At 35.9% G+C, this 25709-nt stretch overlaps 1 protein-coding gene across 3 annotated transcripts in view; it reads right to left on the bottom strand.

Moving 5' to 3' along the window:
* The window catches only part of trbd (ubiquitin thioesterase trabid), a 62095-nt gene that overhangs the window by 14201 nt on the left and 22185 nt on the right, over nucleotides 1-25709 (bottom strand). Inside the window, exons 4-8 of one of the 3 annotated variants that reach the window (XR_011335575.1) lie at nucleotides 23995-24265; nucleotides 15500-15744; nucleotides 8088-8323; nucleotides 4922-5070; nucleotides 1231-1362 (exon numbers count right to left, since the gene is read on the bottom strand). Coding sequence is in view for 2 of the 3 variants with exons in the window: in XM_069843390.1 (XP_069699491.1) it covers nucleotides 1281-1362; nucleotides 4922-5070; nucleotides 8088-8323; nucleotides 15500-15744; nucleotides 23995-24265 (983 nt within the window). In the remaining variant the exon portion in view is untranslated. Of the gene's footprint in view, nucleotides 1-552; nucleotides 1363-4921; nucleotides 5071-8087; nucleotides 8324-15499; nucleotides 15745-23994; nucleotides 24266-25709 lie in introns of those variants that run through there. The other 2 variants (XM_069843390.1, XM_069843389.1) reach the window with 2 other exon arrangements.

Below are 25709 nucleotides of genomic sequence, written 5' to 3'. Positions count from 1 at the left end.
CGAAATCTAAAGTTTCATGGTTTTCGTAAAATGTACTCTTACATCTTAAGTTCAATTATAAACGTGTTTCTTAAAAATATTCAATATATAGCAATTTATTCTACCCACGCCCTTGATACACAAATATAAATTGAGATTAAGAGGATCGGACATACTGTAAAAAGATAGCACAGTGGAAAATTTTTTAATCTGTGAAAATAAATTATTTTAATTTATATGAAATAATACTATAAAACAACCCCAAAATCAGTATCAATCAAAACTGTTCATAATATAAAATTTATGCACATTTTCATGTTGTACCTTGAAAAAAGGAAATTTATTGAGTATCTTTACGGATGTTTGTAGATACTGGCATGCAGGAGACATTATGTTTTTTTAGAAAAAATAATAACAATAAAAAAAATTGGAATTATTACTCATGGTGACTTTTATTTATTAAGATTTCGAAGCACATTAGAGCATACGCTCTTTACTTCTGAACGCAAAAAACAGCCTCCAAGTTGCAGAAAAACGGTAAGAAAATTATACAAATTATTTTTGTCCATCAAATCTTGCCAAAAAAGAACGTTTTATTCCATAATTTTACATAAAATCTCTGGTAAAAATAATTTTTTTAGCTCTCTTTAGACTAGTTCATTATTACTTTATAAGTTTTATGCCATTTTGGGACAAAAAAAAAAGTAACTAAAAACCTGTATGAAGTTACTAATAAGGTACTATGTAGAATGGCATATGAAACAATGCCAAGAGTAACCAGTTAAAAATTGATGTGAAAAATCATGCAAAGGAAGGAAAGTGGGAATAATAAAACATTTATATTAGATGACCTGCATCTGACCACATCCCTGCTACCAAACCAAATTCTCTTCTCGAAACATCCATACAATTCTCTGGAAGAGGGGAAAAATATGAACAATGAAAAATAAAAATATTCTAACCTTATCTAATCACAGTCTGCATCCCGGGTGACTGACATGCTGACAGTACATTGTTTAAATATAAATAGAAAAACGAGATATAGAGTTTATTAACTTTCACAGTTACCAGGAAAGCAATCATTTTGCGTATGATCTATTTTTCATTAGAATATGAAGATTCCACGCCTAGTGCAGTGGATGTTTGGAAGTTATTTGTAAAATAAAATTATTTGCTGTGTTTTAACTGTCCCATTCTCTTCTCACATTTTTCATCTTCTTGCTCTTCTCTTTTTGATTCTTGGACACTTACTTGGATTTATTTTTTGAGTTCACGGGTGTCAAGGAAGAATCATGGCTTTGCTATTCATCATCTGTATCTCCTCCATCACTGGAATAATCTTGGACTGGTACTGGGCGGGTGAATGGGGCACTTGTCATTTGCCTGCAAATATGGAACAGTTAATGTAACCATTGCAACAACTTGTCCCACTTATAACTAGGCGTGCATTTTCAAAACTCAACAAATTAAATTATGAATTTTGTTCAAGAATGAGAGAAAAATCTTTGCGAAACTTTATATCTTTGAGCCTAATCTCAATTGTTATCTATTGCTTGCTCATTTCTGTCCAAATATGGAACAAACTCTTTGTGAATTCATAAAAAGTGAAAATATTCTACGTATTATGACGAATATCTCAAAATTTATTGAAGTTGAAACTGTCCACATTTTCAATTACAAGCTTCAAATTGGGGTAAAGTGAAACCTGTCTAAGTTACCCTGTAAAAACCGAGCGAGGTGGCTCATGCATTAAGCACGGGACTCGCATTCGGGAAGTCCGTGGTTCAAATATCCGAACCAACCAACCTGACTGGTTTTTCCTTGGTTTTCCATAGTTACTTAGGCAAATGCAGGGTTGGAAATTTCATTGCCACGGCCCATTTTTCTTCCTCGTCCCCTTAGAAAAAGAATTTACAGGTCATGACGCATATCTTAGTCCACTTGCAGGAGGGGCATCCTCTCCGAACAGTCCCTGGGTTACAATATCTCTGTCAGGATTCATTCCTTAAGAGCACTTCTGAGGGTGCTTTGACACCTTAGAAGGGATGTTGGAATGGATCCTGTGCTGTTTGGTTACCTTGGCAGTATGAACTTTGGGCAGGGAGGTGTAAGGGACCCATTGGGTGAGCGGTCTCATGCAGCCGGTGGGCTGGTACACCTCATTTTCATTCATCCCACAATTTGGGGTGCACAAAAGGCCACTGTCGAATCGACATGCTGAAGGATTGTCCCTAACCCACTTCTAGCCACTCAACACTACTACTGCTACTATCTTGTAAAATGGCTGTTTCATCAGGTGCCCACTTGATTGAGGTTAAGGTGTTCCAAGAATCAGCACGAAAATACTGACTTTGATCGACATTTTGAGTTTCAATGATTTCTCTATCATTAAGGGTGGTTCTTTTTCATTTGCAGCATTACAATAAAAGAGCAGAATTATTCTGTCTTTTGCCAACTTTCCCCCTTTACACTATTTTTTCTTAAAACTTAAAGTTTTGTTAGAGATGGACCTGTCTCATCGACAATGTAAATGTCTCTGAGTTCATATCCTGCAAGAATTGAAGGTAGTCTGTTTTTCCTTTGTTCAATATCAATGGTTGAAATGTCATTTCCTTCACCCAACACAGAACGAAATGCAATGTTATGCCGTTTTCTAAAGCACACTAACCATCCAATGATAGTTACAAAATTGCTTACATTGAGTTCATTGGCAATTTGAAGAGCTTTCTCTTGAATCATAGTTCCACTTACTGAGAATTTCTTTACCCTCGCACACTTGAACCATTCATAAACGAAATCGTTCATATTATTAAAAAACAGATTCTCTCTTTCTTTTTTGGCCACTATGCTGACCTAAAACATACTGTAACATTTTCGATAGAAAAAGTCGATGTTTCAATTCTTAAAAAAGCGAGTAAGAATTTACAGCTGTGTGGGGCCGTAGTAGAAAGTGACAAAATAACCATAAAACAAGTAGTCAACTTGCCTGAAGATGTGGAAGGTGTACTGTTATACAGATAGCTATTGTCCCCATTATATCGCATCCTATCCTCTAACCATAGAAAAATAGGTAATTAAGTATCAATGAAAAGATTTTCTGTTTGACAGTGACTGTTATAGTCAGGTTCCAATCCAAATAGACCCCAGCCACTGGCTGGAGCATGAGATAGCTGCTAAATAAAGAGAAAATTTGTATTGTTCTTATGGAAAATTCAGTCAGTTCCAGAGAAAATTGGCCTTTCGGCCAGGTGGCCGCTCAAATGAAGTGACAACAAAGACAGGTTTCACTGTACTTATTATCTCCCTGAAAATTTTAAAACAATTATATAACCATATGAGTTTTTAGGTTTTCATGGTGACTGTGATCAGAATTAAGCTTTTGTGTATCCCACCATGTCTTGGAACTTGAAATTTTCAATGTTTCGGAACTACTTACAGATTCCATCATCAGGGCAGTTAGGTAACACCAGAAAGATCGCATGTTATGTCAGGCTCAGTCGTCCAGATTAGCCTGGACTATCGAGCCCAACAGAGTATGTGATGATGAAACCTGTAAGTAGTTCTGAAACATTGGAAATGTCAAGTTCCACGACATGCTGGAATCTCCAAAAGCCTAATTCTGAGTTATATAATCAGTCAAATAATACTCTTAAGGTATACAGTCCAACAATTCTGCTCCATCTATAAAAAGATGTGTATTCTCAAAATAGAAGTTCAGTTATGATTTTTTTTTTCTCAAGAGTGAAACAATTGTTGACAGAACTATAGAGTTTTGAAAGCAACCTCAATTTTAAGACTTGTTTCTGCCCATCTGTGTGGAACAAAAACTTTATGGATTCAAGGACAACAGAATATGCTATATGTGTGAGATGTAATCTAAAAATTGACAAACTGGAACTGTCTGTTTTGAAACTAAGTTTCTCAGTGTACTTATATTTTATTTTAAATCCACCACCAACAGAAGCAAACTTCCAATTATAGGTGGCTTACATTGATACATATACAAAATATATAATAAGAAAAAACAAAAACAACACAAACGAAAGAATGAAAGATACATAATAGATGCTAGAATATAATATTGCAGTTAATATAGTGCCAAATGTCAATATAATAATGCAAAATTATTTCAAAACTAGAGTAAAAAACATTATAATACACTTATTCATAATTTAAATATTTAAGGAAATACAATTCTTTTTAATATTGTATGAAATTTTTAACTGTTAAACTGAAATCTAATTGAGAATCACAGTTTAAAGACAGAGAGTTGTAAGTATTACACATAACAAACAATGGAGAATTCTTGAAGAAAACGGTTCTAGAAATTGGAATAACAAAAGGTTGCCTATGACGTAATTCTGTTCTTTTTACATTGAACTGAAGGAATTTAAGAAAATCATAGTTATTGAATATACTGTTAACAGTCTTATAAAGTAAAATCTGGCTATTTATTAATCGTCTAGATTTTAAAGTTAAAGTTTTATAATTAAATTAAAAAAGTAACTGATTATATGAAATTTGCTTTTAATAAGATGACACGTGATGTTTTTTAAAACATAAATAACGTAAAAATCTTTTCTGTATCCTTTCTATTTGCATCTGATGGGACTGGAACTGAGGTGACCATCTTATACACACATACTATAGCTTACGCCTAACTAGAGTTTTATATACAGCATCAATAGTATTAATATTTTTTAAGTCTTCAAAATCTGCAGTGGGTGATTTTAACAGGGATATGTATTTTTACGAGAAGTCATAAACTTGAAGGCTTCAACAGGTATAACTTGAAACTTAACATGAACATGACAAAAATGAGCTCAAGATAACACAGAGTTTGTTCAACACACATCTAACAAGGTATAATGAAAATTGAACACGTTCCATTTGAAATTACGTCATTGTAAACTTTCATGATTTGATGGAATTTGAGACTTACGCAAGTCTACGATAGTGATTCAGCCACTCTTCTACCATCTGAGCAACCAACAGTGGTCGTTTATGAAGTCTCTGCTGTGCAACCAGGATTCCTCCTTCCGTGACACAGACATCCAGCCACTGTCGGAGAATACTTTCCTCTCTGCCAACCTAATGTATACAAATTTATATTAGCAAATTCTTTTCAACAATAATACTACTAAAGATACAATAAAATGTGTATAGGTTCACTGGAAGGGACATCTAACAAATTACTGTCTTTCAATGTACCTTTGTTACTTTGGTCAGTAGTTTAAAAAGAGTACATTAAAGACATAAGGTAATATGTATGCACAGCGATTTACGAGATTCTCTTTAAAATCTAAAATTCCTCTTAGGATATGAGATTTTAGGTTTTCACAGTGATTGTGTTCAGAGGCAAACTTTTCGGTATCCTGTGTGTTGGAACTCAACATCTTCACTGTTTCAGAAATGCATACAGATTTCATGTTCAGGGAAAATTAGTACGACCTGAAGGGTTATCCAGTCTTGTTGGCCCGTTATGCCTGGCTACTTTAAACAACTGGGCATGAAAGGCCATCACTACCATCTGAAACATGTGCAGGACCTACCACCAGCTGGTTTTCCTCCACAGAAAGGATTCTGTCACTGGTTCTTGCAACAAGACACTACCATTATGACATTTCTGTCGTCAGTCCTATTTACAGATAAAGTAACATTTGGTAACATGATCTATGGACTGAGGAGAATCCCCATGGAATGGTTGAATCTTATCAGCAACAGTTTCGCATCAGTGTTTGGCCTGAGATTCTCCCTTACCTACTTGTCTATTGTATCTGCAGTTCCTGTAGGACACAATGCTCATCTTGAAGATGTATTACTGACAATACTACAGGCTATGTGACTATTGTACGATGGAGCTCCAGCCCACTTCCATGTTACCATTGCCAGTACATGAACAACACCTTCCATGGCAGATGAATCAGTCAAGAAGATCCTACTGCAAAGCCTGCTGAGTCATTAAAGCTCGACTTTTCCTTGTGGGGGCATCTGAAAGGTATCATGTATGCTCAGCTGATTCTTAATGTGCAGACTCTGGAACAACGTGTGCATATCACCTGTGACGCTGTTTGAATACAGAACCAGAATATTCAAAATGGTGCGTTAATCCACAATGCAATGTTTGGGCACTTACATTGTGGTCCATGGGGGACACTTCGAGCATCTACTGTGACTTGGACAAAGACAAAGATACATATATGCCATACTGCTGTGCAATGTACTGTACTGTAATAAATGCTGTATTTTAGGTTCACAGTGTACTTTCAAACATGCATTCACATGACTAAACCTCAGTTAATGGAACCTCTTGTCAACTGAAAACCAGTTTAATTGAAATGTGTAAAGTCATGTAACTGAATTTATATAAAGAAATCTAAAAGTTATATTATGTACTGTATTTATGAAATACAAAATTTATGTATGATGTATGACACACTTATATCACATATATTTTTTTAAATTTCAAAATATATGGGCAAAACATAAGGTTAAAATGGAAGCAGTTCTGAAGACAAGTAGTTCTCGGTCTTTTTCTTAAATAAATAGTGTAGATCAGTATTTCGATTTGGTAATACTGTACCTACTGTATGCTTTGTATCAATTTTTTTTATACATCTTGATTATACTTTTAACACTTGTATCACTACTGAACTGGTGAATTTGTTATATAAACAACTTTCCTGTGTTAATTAAAACCATTATGGTATTTTACATTAGTTAATACTAGTTTCGGTTTGATTTCCACCATCTTCAAACTTCTAATGAAATCCTGTACTTGTTTCTTCTTTATAGTACCTTGATGGGGGTGTGTTTATGATTGGTAGTGTTGTGTATATGTTTTTGTATGTCTGTATATTTCGTATTGAATACACATGATGCTTTCATGCACAAAACTTATGAATTAGTTTCTAACCTTTTAACACTGAACAAGGGTGTACACTCCTTGACAAGGAAATTAGTCGCTATTCTAAACAAATTCTAACTTTCAGCTTTTTTGATAGTAGACCCGATGACAAAAGCTTCTCAACCAAATAATAACAGGCATTCTGAGTTTAATTTGCTCCTGAGTAACATTTATATTTGTTACTATTGCTCCATGATATTTGAATTTCTCCACCTCTTCAAAGGACAAATCTCCAATTTTTATATCTCCATTTCATACAATGTTCTGGTCACGAGATATAATCATATACTTTGTCTATCTCTTTACTTGGTTCTAGTAAAATTCCCATGTTTTCCGTAATAGTTTGTGGATTTTCTCCTAACATATTCACGTCATCCGCATAGACAAGTAGGTGCTGTAACCCGTTCAATTCCAAACAATGTCTGTTATCCTGAACTTTCCTAATAGCATATTCTAGAGCAAAGTTAAAAGTAAAGGGATAGTGCATCACCTTGCTTTAGTCTGCAGTGAATTATCATAATACACTGCTCTCTTAAAATAACTAAGCACAATGGCTTTACCAGAACATGTTTCATATAAAACAATTTTTCTTTCGAAAAGTATGCAAAAACCAGAAAAATTGTACTAACCTTTTTTGTTTGAAATTTCTCAAAGAAAACACCCTGAAATTAATAACATTACTTAGGTTCAACCTGTCTATATATATCTGCTATATCTTGTGCTGTAGTTAATGATATTGACACAGTATATCTCCTCCATACTCCCTCTTGTACTTTAGGGCTCTATGATTTTTACATACTTCCATACTCTGTCTTGTACTTTAGGGTTCTATGATTTTTACACACTTCCATGCCTATCACTTCGTGTGTTTTTTCTTTCTGTTTTCTCATAAAAACAACGAGTCTCATGGATATAGCTTCTCTTCAGCACAGGCAGTTATGATAGCTACAGCACTAGTCCTTCAATGATTTTCGAGAGAAAAAGAATGCTCTCAGCACTAGTTCCACAAACAGTGCCAATGCTAATAGAAGTACATCATAGCTCGGAAAGATTTCTTTGAAAACATGTGCATAGGTACTACAAGTACGTCATCAATATTCACAGTAGACAAAATCTATGAAATTATCGACTCTAAAGCATATTTCCACCATATTAAAACTTCAGAAACATCAATAGTTGTATAGTAACAGATATTACCAACCTCTGCTTGTGTGAGAAAATGTACAGGCAGAAGTTTGCGGTCTCGGTCCATTAGTGGCAAGAATGTGACCTGGAGTTCATCTGGACCCAGATTGTTTGCTCCACCTGCACTGCCTCCCTCAAGTCGACTGTAGGGTTCCATAGGAACCAAAGCAGAGAAATGACCCCTGGTGTAACCCAGTGCCAATGGAGACCGTACACAAAAGCTCTGCTCCCAGAGAAGAGGTAGATACACCCCTGCAAGTCAAAGCAAGAAAAAATATTACAAGGCAATCTGATTCATTTTGTCAAACGACAGGAATAAATCTCTCTATGTGTAATTGTGCTGTATAATGCAAAACAAAATACATAAACTCATTAAGTCTGAGAATAAAGGAAAATATTATACCCACATAAAATCACAAATTTTAATACAGTACAAATTTTAATCAAATAGCACGCACAAAAGTTCATAAAGCAATTTTGTATAGAGTATGTTGTAATGTTAAGCCAAAATCTGGAAGGTTATTTTTAAGAGATAGGGAATTAAAAATAAGTTAAACATTTGAATTAAAAGTGAGCATTTTAATACCGATATTGTTGATTAAAAATGCGAACATGCAGTAATTGTATACTTCTTCAATTTCTTTTACTGCATTAAAATTAATAATATGTAACAGCTCTTTATTCATAATAATGACACTATTAACAATTTTATATAAGAATAAATTGTTGCACCAACAATCTTCTACCAATAGATTATTGAAGTTAGGCCTACATAATGAAATTCCTTTAATAATGGATTCTATGAGTAAGAATTGTTATTAATTGTTACTATATTTATTTTCTTAAAATACACATATCGAAGGAAACACTTCTGAATTTGTTTCTATATACGGTAATTAATAATTATTTTTATATAAAGGTGACAACATAATTGAAGCATATTCAAATTTTCTATATATTAAACTGCTATAAAGTAATTTTAAAACATGTTCATCCTTAAAATATTTATTGAATTACGAAAAATAAATCCTGATTGTCCATATACTTCATCTATGATCACATAATTTGAGTTTCAGAATTTAAATTGTATGCAAGTATTAAATCTAGATCTTTAATAGAAAAGGCACAGGCGAAATTTCCAGAATTCATACTGTATTGAACATGGTTGCAGAGAAATTCTATGAAAACTTATGAAACAGTATTTTTAACATTCAATGGAAAATTATTTAGTACGAGGATACTCCAGGTAATAAGATTGTGTATGTCATGTTGTGCCGTTTGAGATTCGGCACATCATGTTCTTTTCTTTCTTTTCATTTTCTTTCTTTTTTTTTTTCTATTCTTGTTATTTTCTTTTTATTATTAGTTACCCTCGCCTTTCATAGGTGGTTTCACGTCTTCTCCACTTTTAGTCTTTACTTCTCCTTTAGATAGCTTGTTTTATTTCCGCCATTATTGCTCTCCTTTTCCTCACGTATAAGGAGCGAATTTAAATGATCACGTGTCTTGGGGTTTGAATGTGATTGGCCATTTTGCATTAAATATTCATTAGCGTCGGTTTTTCTGGGGGAGCATTTCCATACAGAGCAGTTTCAGGGAGATTCTCGTTGAGAAAGGTTGGACCACAGCAGGGAGAGCTGTGGGTTGGTGTTACGACTATCTGTGAGGGAACCACGGATAACCCAGTTTGGGAGGAAAGTGGAGTGCTGTAGTCTGGGATCAAACGAGGTTCATGACTTACTACAGGCGGAAACGTAACCGAGCTGCGGTGATGTATGCTGTGTGTACATAGAGGTATGAGTGTCGAAGAGAGACCATTGTCGAGTTGGTTTCGAGACTGGCATACCAGGAAGCTAAACAGGGTTTTAAATGTTAGTAAAGTTAAATTTATTATGATTCATAGTAGGTGTTTGATTTCATAAGGAGTATTGGATTATTACGGAATAAGCTGGCACTCGTCAAGGGTTTTACATTGGTTGTATTTGGTTGTGTAAAAGTGATCGCTACCATATCAGACAAGTTGGGACTTGTCTAGCAAGCTGCTAATAATCACAAACTATGAGTACAGATGGCATTACTAGTTGTGTAATGGCGAATGCCAGTTCAGCGACCTTTAGTGGCAAGCCAGTGTCGATGGTTGGTAAAACATCAGTGATTGTACTCATACGGGAGACCTTGGTTCATTTCCATCTTTCTAAAGTGTTATTAATAAATGTTGACAAAGAGTGTTAATGTTTTATATGGGGTGTTTTCTTTGTATCACCGTACCAAAGAGACAGTCGACCCTATCATAGCTTTCTACGGCAGGGTAATACTTTATTGTTGTAGTAATGTTTACTCAATATTTTTACCATCTATACAAAGTAAAGTTGAGCGCACCGTTGCAATGTGACGCAATTAAAATTATACCATAGGCTATACATTAATATCTGCAATAAAAATTAGTAATTACATACCTTAACTGTTTCTCAATTCATTAAAACATTTCTTCCATGTATCTGACTTTAGATTCCATGCTCTTGTTTTATTTCTACAACCAAGAAAGGTTAGTAAATATAAAATGTAGATAGCATTTTCACTCGGTATAGAATAGCAGGGCTATAGAAAGAAGGGCTGGCTCAATGCTTTGTTGTTCCTCTTGCCGCCTTGAGTCTTTCCCTCTAGCCACCCCACCACTTTCTGACGTCACTGCGGTACAGTTGGTCTCGGTGACTGTCGCAGATACGAGTGTTGAGAAATGTAATTCAAGTTCACGTGCACCGTTTCGTAATGTATCTGGTTGTATAATTAGCATATATTACAGTTCTTTATGTATTGAATAATTATAAAGGTACAGTATTACATTATTAATGATAGTATTTTAAGTTTAAAAATGGTGAATTGTGCTGTAGCGGACTGTTCGAATGACTCTCGTCACACTCACGAAGTAATTTATCACTGTTTTCCGAAATATGTGCTTTTAACCAAAGAGTGGGAAAGCAAGTGTCATAGGCAGGACCAAGTGAATATTAAGTGTGCACGTATCTGTAGTGATCATTTCGAAAGTGTGACTGATTATGAAGATGATATGAAGAACAGGCTTTTGGGGGTAAAAGAAGGAAAAATATTGAAGAAAAGTGCGGTCCCATCTCTAAATATTCCAAGTTCCAAGGCTGCAAGTGACTCAAACCGAGATGCTAGATATCAGAAGAGAAAAGCTGCTCTTAATCACCTTCAGACATTGAGTCCAAAGAAGTCGAGATTAGAACCTAGTACCGGCAGCTCTGAATACGTAAATATTGCACAGGGATCTGAAGAAAGGATTGTAGTGTCTGAAGTGCATTGTCTGAAGTGTGATGAACGCGGAAAACAAATTGATTTACTGAACAAAAAGGTAAATATTTTAGAATACAGTGTTAAAACTTGCAGTCAAACAATAAAATACTGAAAAACAAGGTTAGGAGATTAATGAGAAAAAAAGTAACTGTTCCTTATAGTATAAAGACAGAGCACAAATCTAGAATTATCAGTAAGAAGTGTTGTATTTTTCTTCGAGATATGGAAAATATTTTTACAGAAAATCAAATTCGGGCTGTAATTTATCAGAAGAAAAAAATTATTTGGTCTTCAGAGGATATATCTAGAGCAATTGTAATATGGGCAATTTCCAAAAATTCTTTCCAGCGACTTTAAAGAGATGGTGCTCTGGATTCCAATGTTGCCCTGGAATTTTGCATAATGTTTTGCAGCTCATGTCCGACAATTCTGAAAATATTGCATCTTTAGAGAAATCATGTGTCCTTAGTTTCGATGAGATGAGCATCGACAGCCGCCTAAATTACCATCCTGGCATGGATAAGGTGTTTGGACCTCATTCTAAGGTTCAAGTAGTAATTGCTAGAGGATTGACAGCACCTTGTAAACAACCTGTGTACTATAATTTCGACTCAACTATGAATAAGAAATTGCTTTTTGACATAATTGTACACATAGATAGAACTGGGATACTTGTATCAGCTATTGTTTCAGATTTGGGTGGGTGCAATTTGTTGTGGAAAGAGTTGGCAATATCACCTGAAAACTCGACTTTCTGAAGCTCTGAGAAACCATTTGCTTGACACTGGATTAGTACTTAAAGATGGGACAGTTATAAATGAAGACTTACTGATCGAAGTTCTAAATAAAGATGGAAAGGAAGTGAAATTATGTTACAAACTTAAGCCTGAGTTTCTCTTCCTTAAAGGAAATGAGAGATAAAAGGTTGGCCCGGCTAAAACTCTTTTCTCAAGAACAGTTGCCAAAGCAATATCCTCTTTAACTGGAAATGAAAAGGCATCAGAATTTTTCAACTAATAGATTCATTCTGCGATATAATGAACAGCAATAGTCCCCATTCTTCATCATCTCATCCAATGAAGACCGCCTTTGATTTAAATTCTTGCATGTCAGTGCAGTTGCAAGTGCTTAGTGACGTGAAAGATGCAATATTTCATATGAGAGTTTTGGGTAAAAAACACTTACTGCCTTTCCAAAAGAGGATATTGGTGTCAATTAATTCCTTGTTGGGTCTACATGAAGATATTAAACGTAATGGATTGACATACATAATGACTTGCCACCTAACTCAGGATGTACTAGAAAGTTTCTTCAGCCAAATTAGAGGTCTCGGGCATTTTCACGACCATCCAACTCCAACAGACTTCATTTTCAGACTGATATGCCTCCTACTTTCTAACAAACTTCCCCTTCCATCTAACGTTACTGAAGATAAGGATTATGAACTAAAACCATACTTAACAGCAGACATGTTGCAATCTGCCTTCGGGATTGATGAGGTGAATATTATTGCCACTGAAAATAATGCAACATTGAATTCTTTACTCTTCGATGAAGATGATGAATTAAGGCCTATGGAAGGAATAGAAGATGCAAACCAAGAAGATCTGAAAAGCTGGGCAGAAAGTGAAGGTCTGAACTACATAGCACATAAAGTTAAAGAAAGAGATTCATCTTTAGGCCAGAAAACAAAAAACTTGGGGGGTGAAAACAACACTTGGGTGGGGATTTTGTATTATGGTGGATTAACTGAACCTTCCGAAGAGTGGAAAAAACTATACAAATGTTTGAAGTTGAGTTTAAAACCATGCACGGGAACTCCATTGACAAAGAGGAACAAGTGATACGTTTTAAAACATTGCTAGAAACTAAGTTTTGAAACGTGTACTCCGAGGCTATCAAACTATATGCACGTGTGAGAACATTTGCCTCCAATATGCATCCTTAACTATTACTTAGCAAAAGGTAAACATTTGTTCCATTATTTCCATCTAATGTATTTAACTGATTATTTAAAACCCTTTCATTTCATGTACTTCCACCAGGAGTGAAATTATTGGTTATCGAAATAATAATAATACTAATAATAATAATAATAATAATAACAACAACAACAACATATAGTCATTCAGAGTTTTCTGTTCAAAGGCAGATCTTTCACTGCAAACCCAACATTATCCAATTTCCCCTATTTTCCGCCTTCTTAGTCTCTTCCCTGTATCTTAATGCTATCATCTGATGTTTTCTTCTACCTCGAACTATTTTTCCTTTCAGTAAGCAGTTTCTTCTTAGCCAACAATGCAGACAATTTCGTTTTCTCTTCCTGATTAGTTTCAGCATTATTCTTCTTCATCCACTCTTTCTAGCACAGCTTCATTTCTTATTTTGTCTGTCCATTTAATACGCTCCATTACAGATATAATATAATATTCATTCCTTGATAGATTTTTGCCCAAGGGCAGGTTTTTAGTGCAAACCCAGCAGTCAGGTATGTTTATAATATACTATAATTATAATATAATATAATATAATATAATATAATATAATATAATATAATATAATATAATATAATATAATATAATATAATATAATATTTAACAATATTAATATAATAATAGTCTAATTATCATTATCGTCATTGATGTGATGTTTTGGGGCATAGTTTCATTCCACAAATCCCATAGGCCTACTATTTTGAAATCTTGTCCATGTATGAATGAAGCCTCTCCTCGACCTGGGATATAACATTTAATCAGCAAGGAAACGTGACACGTGAAAGGAGATAAAAGTCTACCATAAAATATTTAAGAAAGAAGCTATAGCTCAACAGGCAGACGTAACCAAGACATCAGTTTGAAGAGCGACAAAATTGTTAAAACTGAAGTCTTTAAAGACAACTAGCGTTGATAAAATATTGAATTAAACAGGTCATGTGCCTAGGGTTCAATTTTCTAACTTGTTATTGGGAGTATTCACGATCGTTGATTTTGTATTTGGTCGATAATTCCAGCACTCATTGTAACGGAGTTTTACGTTCTATTTGTGAGCGAAGGACTTGCTGTGTACCGTGATGACGTCACAGCGGCTGGGAGGACAGCATCACTTTCCGACTCGCTATGAGCCAGCCCTTCCTTCTATAGCCCTGATAGAATAGAGTATGTAGCCTCATAGCGAAGGACTGGTGACAGAGTTGTTTCAATGCTCAGCCACAGTAGCCTATCTATCCCTCGAATGTCTTTCGATCTGCTCTCACAAACTGCTCGGGTGCAGCGGAGAGCGTTCTTGATCACTGTGCTATATGGTAGGATGGAAGAGAAGGCCTTATTGGCTGCCTTAATCCTGTCAGATTAAATAAATAAATATTTGATTTAATTAATATATATATATATATATATAATACTGGCTGGATAGCTCAGTTGGTACGACAAATGACTATGGCCTGGATGGTCCTGTATTAAATTTCAGGTGGTGACAATTTTTTTTCGTTGCTAAAACTTCCAGAATGACTCCAGATTCACTCACCTCATTTGAGATCAAGAAAGCATGGAGCTCCATTTCCATGCCTCCCCCCCCCCTCCTCCAAGTACTTTCATGCTGTATATAGGAGATACCTTTACCTTAATATGATACTAGCAGGTTAGTATGTAATACTAGCAATACAGAAATACAGTCGACTCATAATAATTCGCGGTAAATAATGCACGAACTTTCGCTAAATATCGAAAATCGCGAATTACCCGCAAAAATGTTTATTATCAAGAAAAAGTTGCTCTGACAAGTTAGATTGATGTTAATTGGATTTTTCATAGCAACATGATGCTTTAAAATGCAGCTATCGCAAAACTTTAAATTTTGAGTTGTTTCCTTTTGAACTGGCCTGTCGATATGCTTTGGACATTATGCTACATACTGAAGACGTGTACTCTGCTACGTTAGTAACGCTGTCGAAGGATGCTGCAGTGGGCAAGGAGAGAGAATAAACAGAGTAAAAACAGAAATGACGTTACTTCCCCCGAAGTATCGCGAATTACCTGCAAAGTGAATTAACCACATGTGAATTATCAGGAGTCGACTGTAGTGAAAATCAGTGGAAAAGTAAAGATAAACACATACCTTCAAATCTAGCATATCCAATAGCCTCTCCACGGAAGCTCTTAACATACTTTACTCCATAAACAATTATGGGTCTACGGAGAATGTGTGCAAGAGCAAACACATGGAGTTGTTCGAGACTGGATCCTGGTTGGCTGGCTAAAGACAGAAGACCAGCCCAATCTTCTTCCCACTGACCTTCCTCTAAACTGAACTCCAGCAATTGGGCTTGACTTGCTTCATACTCTTTCCAGCGTGGGTAAAACCTAGAAAAATAAAAATGAGCTCTCATATTTGGTACAGGCATGAGTAAGCAACAAAGTACTGTAATAAGTACAGATAGAACGGGAGCAACATTCTTGGACCCAAATTCATGGATCGGTGACGGGGACCTGGGACGTGACAGAGTCCATCTGAATTGAAGAGGAGCGACGGGACTAGGAGCGCTGTTCTCGAGGGCAGCGGCAACGGAGAGGAGCAACGACCGGGAATGACGGTGGCAAATAGTATGTACGAGTACTATTACAATGGCGGAGGAAGCGGCGATGGCGGGGGCAATGGGAGAATCGGAGGCAGTAGCGGCGGCCTCAGCAGAAACAACAGGGATCAGAAATATTATGTCATGTAATGGTAAGTCTTTAGTAGTGCTGCAGGTCAATTGTAGAAGTATTTATAATAAATCAGTTGAATTCTGGAACCTAGTAGATTCGCATAATCCTGACGTCATAATAGGAACGGAATCATGGCTTTCCAGCGAAGTAACAGACTCAGAAGTATTTAGAAACGATTATGTAACATACAGGCACGACCGTGTAGGAACAGGGGGAGGAGTTTTTATATGTGTAAAAGAGTGCCTGCAGAGCGCTGAAAATTTTAAAGACTCTGAGTTCGAAATGTTGGGTGTAGACATAGCGGATGATTATTCACGAAACATATTACACATCATCGGTTTATACAGGGCTCCGAAAGAAGGCTTGAACGTACTGTGTAAATTAAGATATATGTTGGAAAACAGACAAATCCGCGGACAATATGTTATCGTTGCGGGAGACCTGAACTTACCCCAGGTAAACTGGCAGGGTACAATAGAGGGAGGGATGGGTCAGGCCCAGTCATTAGTAAACTCACTCATCTGGAAACATAACTTAATACAAGTAACAGACAGAGCGACAAGGGGAGATTCCTTACTAGACATATTTCTTTTAAGGCCCTCAGAAATAGTCGCAGGTATTGAAGTGATTCCAGGTATTAGTGACCACGATGCGGTAATTCTTGAAATATTATGGAATGCTAAGTACAAGCAAAGCGGAAAAAAGAACAAAAATATCTTGCAATATAACAAAGCTGACAGAGAAGGCTTCCAAAATTATATTAGAGAAAAGTACTCATCATGGATAGTAAAGGGCAGTAGTGTAGAAGAATGCTGGGTGGAGTTCAAGCAGATTATATTAACAGGAATACAGAAATCTATCCCGGTTAAACGCTTATCAAACAATCCCGATCCGGAATATTATAATAAATACATACGGAAACTGAAAAGAAAACTAAGGAAATCCTACAGACAGCGCAAGAAAAGCTTTGCAAAACAAAAAAAATTCACGCAACTATCGAAAGAACTGCTTAATGCAGAAGATAGCGCAGGAAAATTACCTAAATAAACTTTTCAATAGTGAACAAAACGGGTGGGGAGAATTTTATAAATATGTGAACAGACGACGCAAGGAAAACTATTCGAGCCTCCCCCTAAAAATGACCACAATCAATTTATCGTACAGGACAGCGAAAAAGCAGAAAAATTAAATTCCTATTATGCCACTGTTTTCGGGATGAAGACAATAATACCACACTTAGCTTCTGTGGAAAATACGGGTCAGTTTTCTATCAAGCCTAGGGACATAAGGAGAGGGATCTCTAAATTGAAAGCTCATAAATCAGTTGGACCTGATGGTATCGCCGGAGATGTGCTAAAATTGGGAGGGGAAGCCATGATTCCCTATCTAGTGCATATATTTGAAATATCAATTAACAATGGTACTGTCCTGCGAGATTGGAAAGATGCAATAGTGGTGCCAATTTATAAGTCAGGGTCTCGCTCAGATACAAAAAATTACAGACCGGTCAGCCTCACCTCTGTTGTTTGCAAACAGATTGAACACTTGATTTCAGCTTATCTAAGGCAGCATTGGGATGACTCAAATTGGTTACATAACTGTCAGCATGGATTTCGGGGGGGCTATTCATGTGAGAGTCAATTGGTAACTGTATGTCAGGATTTAGAAGACGGAATAGATTCCAGTAGTCAAGTAGATGCAGTGATTATTGACTTTTCACGCGCATTCGATGTAGTCCCACACGATATATTGTTGGTTAAACTACAATCAACAGGGATTGACTCAAGAGTACTCCAGTGGATCAAGGAATTTTTAACTTGTCGCACTCAGAGAGTACGGGTGGGAGAGGAATTATCGAACCCAACTGAAATTACTTCCGGAGTCCCACAGGGGAGTGTCTTGGGGCCTCTTCTATTCCTGGCTTTTGTACTACTCTTCTTCAGAATGACCTCAATAGAATAAACGATTGGGCTATAACCAACAAAATGAAAATAAATTCTCTAAAGAGCAAAGCCATCAGCTTTACAAGGAAAAGAAATAAAATAATCGCATCGTATACGTTAGGGGGTGAAACCATTCTGGAAGTTAACAAATGTAAATACCTCGGAATAACATTTAGCAGCGATTCGGCTGGGGGGAACACGTTACAGACACAGCGGGAAAAGCATGGAGAGCGTTACACTTTGTGATGAGGGTACTAAGAAAAGGCTCTGATAAATCCAAAGAGATTGCATATAAATCACTAGTACGTCCAGTAATGGAATATGGTGCTGCATGTGGGATCCTTACAGATTAGAACATATTAAGACACTGGAAAAGATTCAAAAACGGGCTCTCAAGTATTGTCGGAAAAATTCACCATTAAAATGGGACACACTCACAGACAGGAGAACGCGAATTCGATTATGTGCACTGTTCAAAACATACAGAGGTGAGCCTGCCTGGAGAGAAATAAAAAATAGGTTGCAGCCGCCAAATTACTCTTCAAGGAATGACCACTCTTATAAATTGAGGGAAAGAAGACAGAGGACGGACACTTGAAAGTTTTCTTTTCTCAATCGTACTATCAGGGACTGGAATGCTTTACCTGCAGACTTACTAAAGGCTTTACCAACAACCAAAAATGTATTTAAAAATAGGCTTAAGGACTTTACTAATAGACGATAATTATACACAGTATTTAAAGGGTGTAATTGATATTTTGTTATTGAAGTGTTCTATCAGTGAAGAATTATGTTGTGTCAGTGAAGGGTGTTGAGCAAGTGAAATGTGTTCCTGTCAATGAACCTTTATAGTTTATAGTGGCAGTGCAAAGTATTTGAACAGTGAAATGTTTTTGAAGTGTTAGTGAAATCAGGATAGAATCAGTGAAATGTGTCGTAGTTCCAGTGCAGTGATTGAGTTGACAGCGAAATGAGTGTAGTGTTGAAAGGTACTTGTGCAAATATGAACATGTCATACTCGTGGGTTTTAGTTCGAACTTACGTTTAAAGTACAAATTAGATTTACTTTAAATGTTATTTTAACTTAGGATGTTCCCTGTTATTATTATGATTATTATTATTAATTATTGCTAGTATTAATTATTAGTATTATTATTAATTGTGTTTATTATTGTCTTTATTGAGTGTAATTATTTACCACTGCCACCGGGTATATACCCATTGCAGTGTGAATAAATACATACATACATATGGAAAGTGTATTTAGATAACCATTTGTTTTTATTACATGGTCTGGTTCGAAATTGTGTGTCCCTGGTTCATTTGTGATGTACTGTGAAGATCATGAAGGGTATGGAAAAGTGACAAAGTGTGGAATGTGGTGCTTCTTACAGATATTGTTAATGCAAGTAAAATAAATTTCACCAACTATTAGGATTCTTTTGGTAGAGCTTGAAAACTGCAGCTCACCTCCTGGTCACTGAGAGAGCCAAAATTGCTAATGATTATACTATTTACTACTCTGGTGCAACTTCGACACTCTCCCAGTTTTTACTTTCTCTTATTTTTGTGTGTTTGCAGTAAATACACCATGTCCGAAGTGAAACCTACTGATAAAGATACTAAATAATTTATTCCTTAATTATGACACACAAAAACAAATTAGATGAAAATATTAATCAACTCAACAAGTTTATGTCACCATCAGTAAATCTCAACATGTCTCCCTCTAGTGGCACGACACACATCTAACCTGTATTGAATCTCTCTCCAGGCATTGTGTAACATCTGCGGAGTTACAGATCTTACTGTGTAGATAATCCTTTGACATAACACTTGAAGGTTATCCACTCTGGTGTTGTAGACACGGTCTTTCACGAATCCCCAAAGAAAAAAGTCCAATGGTGTAAGATCAGGAGATCATAGGGGCCCATGCAATAGGACCACCATGACCAATCCATTGTCCCGGGAAGTGATTGTGTCAAGTTTCAACGACTGGTCCCCAATAATGAGGGGGAGCTCCTTCTTGCTGGAAGGTGAACCTCTCTGGAATCTGAGGTAGCACAAAATTTTCAAGCATATCGAGATATACCGCACCATTTACTTTGCTCTCTATGAAGAAAAAAGGTCCAATCACTCCTGAACTGGTTAATCCAAACCAAACATTTAACTCTGGAGAGTTACGTTCATGTTCAAAAATAACATGAGGATTCTCAGAACCCCAGATCCTGCAATTGTGGAGATTAACATAGCCATACATGTGAAACGCTGCTGCCACCATGTCACTGAAAGTCTCCATTTTCTAGCAAATGTTTGTGCCACTGAACAATGGTGTGCCTATCAGGAGCTGCACGGCCGTATTTTTCACGAAATCTCTGCTGAACTGTAACTGGAAACTTAAACTCTGCTAACCAATAACAGCACTGCACTTCTTCTTGCGGTGTGAATGGAGCCATTTTGAAAAACAATCTGTGTATATACAACATTAGGAATAACAGGTTCGCCAATTTCACAACATACATTTCTCTACATTTCAGTGCAAGCTAACCATATGTAACTTTTATGGATGTCTAATTAGTTAATTTCTTTATCGGTAGGTTTCATTTCGGACACAGTGTATAATAAAATCCCCAGTTTGGTTGCTTTAGAAGGAAAATGAAGATAGTGGTAGTATATTACAAATATGTAATATATTTATCATTAAGCAATTCTTTTGGCGAGATGATATTTCACAATATTTATGTTACAGATATAATACTGATATAGCTGAAATGTACACAAACAAAAATTTATTTATTTATTTTATCTTTTTTTTTTTTTTTTTTTTTTTAAATTTAATGGTGGATACTTCACCCAAGCATCCCTCTGTGGCAAAGCACAAGAGCTGTACTTCTTTTAGTCGGCATAGGTATTGACCCTGGTACACCATGAGAGACGAACTACATAGAACCTTATTTATATCTTTTATATATCATGTGTGAATTCAACTGTCTTTATGTATGAAAACAATATTGTGAGTCAGGCCACAAAGGGAAACATCGAAGGAGGAGAATTCGATCAGGTGCTGTGGATTGAATTTGGCGTAGCTCAGTGGTCAGAGCACTTGGTACGTAGAACCAAGGATCCGGATTCGATCCCTGGCGCCGGAGCGAATTTTTCTCCTAAAATATTAAGTGTCAATATTGTGAAGGCTTTGCACAAGAGTAATAAACTCTTACAAATCATAGTGGCCATTCTCATGACCATTGGTGAGACAGAACAGTGCTTCTCAACTCTAAGACGAGTGAAAACTTACATAAGAAACAAAATGAAACAAGATCGACTTTGTGCACTTGCAATGCTTTCCACTGAAATGTTGCAATTACTAGGCTTAAATAAACTTGTCATACACCACTTTGAAACACAGAAGCAGAGGGAGCTGATTTAATTTACAAACAAATTAATTAAGATAAGCCACAGACAGTTTATAGAAATGAAGTCACAATAGTTTAGACTGTTATGAAGAACACATAAATCAAATCACATTGAATACTTAACAGGTGATATTATGTGCTCATTTGAATCACATTTTCTAATTTTACAGGAGACACAAAAAACTATTTAAATTAAAGAAAAAAATTCCTTCTTTCAATTCTTTGTATTGCATCTTGGGAAAGATACTAAAGTACACTTTACACATGAGTTTCATATTTTTTTAATGAAAAGGGTGGTTTCTATGGTGTTTTTTTTTTAAATTTTGGACATGTACCCTTTCTAAACTAAACACAGGAGCAATGAGAGTTCAGAAAGTGGACATATTACAATTCAATGCTTTAATGAACAATATGTGTACAAAATAGTGATAAAGATGGAAATACGCCTCTTACTTTTTCTTTTGGCATGAAAAACTTTCATTGCACTGGAAAAGGCTATAAGAGATTCAGAAATACAAACAACGAATACGATTTATTATAAATCAGTACAACTCCTAGCCTATACAGATAACATCGATATTGTTGCTAGAACAAGAACAGCACTGGTAGATGCATTTAACTCTCTACTGGACGCAGCAAAGAGGATGGGACTACAAGTGAGTGAAAAGAAGACCAAGTACATGATATCTAACCCAAATAGAGCTTGTGGTGCAGATGATTTCTTGGAGACTGGAAACTATAAATTTGATCGAGTAACTAATTTTAGTTATTTGGGCTCTATAGTTAGCCAGGATAATGATATGAGCCTTGAAATTGGTAAAAGGATCTTCCTCGCTAATAGATGCTACTATGGTCTCGTGAGACATATTAGATCTAAAATATTAACCCCCCAAAGTAAAATTAGGATATATAAAACCTTGATAAGACCAGTCCTCACTTATGCCTCAGAAACCTGCACATTGACAAAAAGGGATATACATAGATTAAACATTTTTGAACGGAAGGTTTTAAGGTCGAACTTTGGGCCAGTCAATGTAGATAATGAATGGAGAGCCCGGTATAATCATGAATTATATGAACTATTCGGTGAACCCAATATAACATAATTTATAAAAATGGGATGCCTGAGATGGGCTGGTCACATAATGAGATTAGAGGACTCGAGACCAGCCATCAGGGTCCTCCAATATGAACCAGGAGGAAGTAGACGAAGAGGAAGACCAAAGGTCAGATGAGAGGATGGCATCAGGGAGGATGCCAGAACTATTGGAGTTAAAAACTGGATGAGTGTTGCTAGAAATAGGGATGAATGGCGGAAACTCCTATGGACAGCCAGGACCCATGATGGGTTGTCGAACTAAGGATGACGATGAAAAACTTTACTCTGCATTACCCTGTGTTGTAGTTACCCAATTCACAATGGTGTCATAGAAAGATTTTGCATCTTCACTTACACTTTTGAGAACTTTTTTTGTGTCTTCAATTTACTTTTTCATTAATAGGGTTTTTTCTTCAAAAGCTCGTTCTGTGGCTCTGTGCCCTTTCTCAAATAAAATATTTATTTAACCTCCATAGCAACAAATGGAGTCGAGTTAGGAATGTGCCCTTTCTAAACTTAATGAGGCTACCCCAATAAAGTATATTTGTAACAAAACATCAATGTCCACAAAAATGTGACTTGTGCCCTTTCTAAAATAAACGATTAATTTACAGCATTCCATAATTTTGAAACTATGTGCTGTGAACTGCATCCTACTGTGAGAAATGAATACCACTTCACCGGTGCTTACATCTCATAGATGAAATCCATCACAATGACAGGCTATTAGAAATCATCAACAGTAGGAAACCTCTTCAATGAACCAAGCATTGATAAACAACAAACACTGTGCAACATTTTCAGTATCACATACAGTACATGTCTGTTTTTATATTGCCTGTTTGTTTCTTCTCGTGAATAATTTGGAATCTGACCTTAGGGATTTATTTTAATGGCTCGTGACATTTTATATTTTATATAAAACACTAATCCAACCTGTGCTATTATATGGATCGGAAAAATGGAGCTTAACTGAAAAGGAAAAACAAAAATTAGTGGTTTTTAAAAACAAAGTGTTGAAAATTTTTGGTCCAATTTTTGACCCACTTGAAAACAAGTGGAAAATTCGACATAATAATGATATTCACAATCTTTATAATCAACCGTCAATTTTAGATGTAATATGAACCACAAGATTAAATTGGGCAGGACGTGTTATACATATGGATGACTCCAGCAGCGCAAAACGAATATATATGAACACCTTTAACAACACAAGGCTACTGGGAAGACTCAAAGTAGATGGAAAGGTGAAATTCGGAAGGAATGCATGGAAATGGGAATTACCAACTGGGAGGAACTAGCAAAAGACAGAACAGAGTGGAAGCATTTTGTGAAATTGACAAGGAGTCGACATGCTCCATAATGTCCCTTGATTGATTGATTGATTGTGACATTTTATAAATCACTGATTGGAAAATTTTAGGATGTCCTCGGCCAATAAGCTTACACATGTCCTCCTTGGTGCAGGCTCTCAGCAAGAGCTCTCCGTAAGGTGTTGTCACGGTCGAACACTCCCCATGTTGCTTGCATGGCAGAGTCAAGAAGACAGTCTCCTGCTGAACGATTCCAAAGGGCATGAAGCCTGGAGCCCAGCCGAACTGTCACCTCCAAAGACCAGTTCAGGACAGGTGGTTCTGATTCCAATTGCTGCTGTGCATCTCTATCGAGAAGCTCCTCAAACAGCTGTTCCTGTACTGGTCCTGGCAGATCTTCCACTTCTGTATCAACAAACAGTAGAACTTTGGGTACCATAATTAATTCCTTTTTCAAAACTGCAACAGTTATTGAAAAGACAACACTCGAAACATTTAAATCCATCTTACAGCAAATAATTCGTTCCAGAAGTTCAACTCAGTAACCTATGAAATATGTATTTTACTTCTAGTTTACAACTTTTGACAGAATGTTTTATTTCAAGAATTAATATTCCTATTTGTCAAAAGAATACTGGTTAAATTAATGGAACATTCTTCAATTACATTTAATATTTTTACAGGAAGTTCATTAAATGCTCTCTAGCACCTGGGCACAGCAATGTGATTCATAAAGCTGAAAATACCAGTTACATTGAGTACTGACGATTAAAAATCATGTGACAATGAGTCATACAGTAAGGATGTACCAATATACAAAGAGACGAAAACGACAGTTTATAGAAATGAAGTCACAGTAGTTTAGACTATTACTGAAACACACACAAATCAAATCACATTGTCAAGGCTCCTTAACATGACCCAATGTGGAAACACAGTAAACGATTTCACTATATTATGTGGTTGCTGTGACACTATGTCTTCATTCTAACACAACACATGACATAACTTTGACAATGGTCAAACATCCATATTTTGAAATAGATTCTTATGAATGCAAAAGGTGTGTTTATATCATTTATATAGGGTGACCAGATGTACTTTTTTTGTCTGCACATGTCCTTTTTAGGCCTTTGTCCGGGGTCCGGGTGGATTTTTTAAAAAATTAAGAAATGTTCTCCTTTTCGTAACTTGTATGTCTGATAATTTGAAATTATCTGATTTGACGCCTTTTTCAAGTATTTTTCCTGTAGGTGGCAGCAGCATTGATGGAATATACTGTTTGCCAACAATTATAACTCTCTTTGCTCCTCCTTGTTATGGTCGTTGCTCATAGGTAGCTAGTAAATCGAGAGATCGAGATGCAAATATAAATCTAAATAGATATTTTCTGTACTCTTTAATAATTAATTATAGTTCCCTTGACTTTCGTATGTAGCTAAATGTAAAATCATTATTATTAAGTTTTTTCGTAATTATCTTGTAATAAAATAGATATTAACATACTTTTAAGCATGCAAATCAAGATTTCAGGTATAACTCCCTGTAAAGTTGATTTGAATAATTTCGAGGGAACAATTCGGCTCCGGAACAATTTTTCCCTCGAAATTATTCATACTTTTAAGCATGATATATGCCTCAATCTGTACTGTAAATATTTTTTAATAAAATAGATATTGGCGTAATTTAAAGTATAATATTTTTTTTTTAATCCAATGCCACCAAGTTGTCTTTTCGACATTTCTGGTCTTAAAGTATAATATAGATCCGAGCCTAAATCTAAGTACATATTATTTTCTGTCCTTTTTTTTTTTCGAAAAATGTCTCCCTTTTTGAAGCTTCGTATCCT

Source organism: Periplaneta americana, chromosome 13 (genome assembly GCF_040183065.1).
Source record: "Periplaneta americana isolate PAMFEO1 chromosome 13, P.americana_PAMFEO1_priV1, whole genome shotgun sequence".
NCBI lineage: Eukaryota > Metazoa > Arthropoda > Insecta > Blattodea > Blattidae > Periplaneta > Periplaneta americana.
The sequence above is the reverse complement of the archived record's forward strand: the minus strand, read 5'-3'. Positions and strand labels throughout refer to the sequence as shown.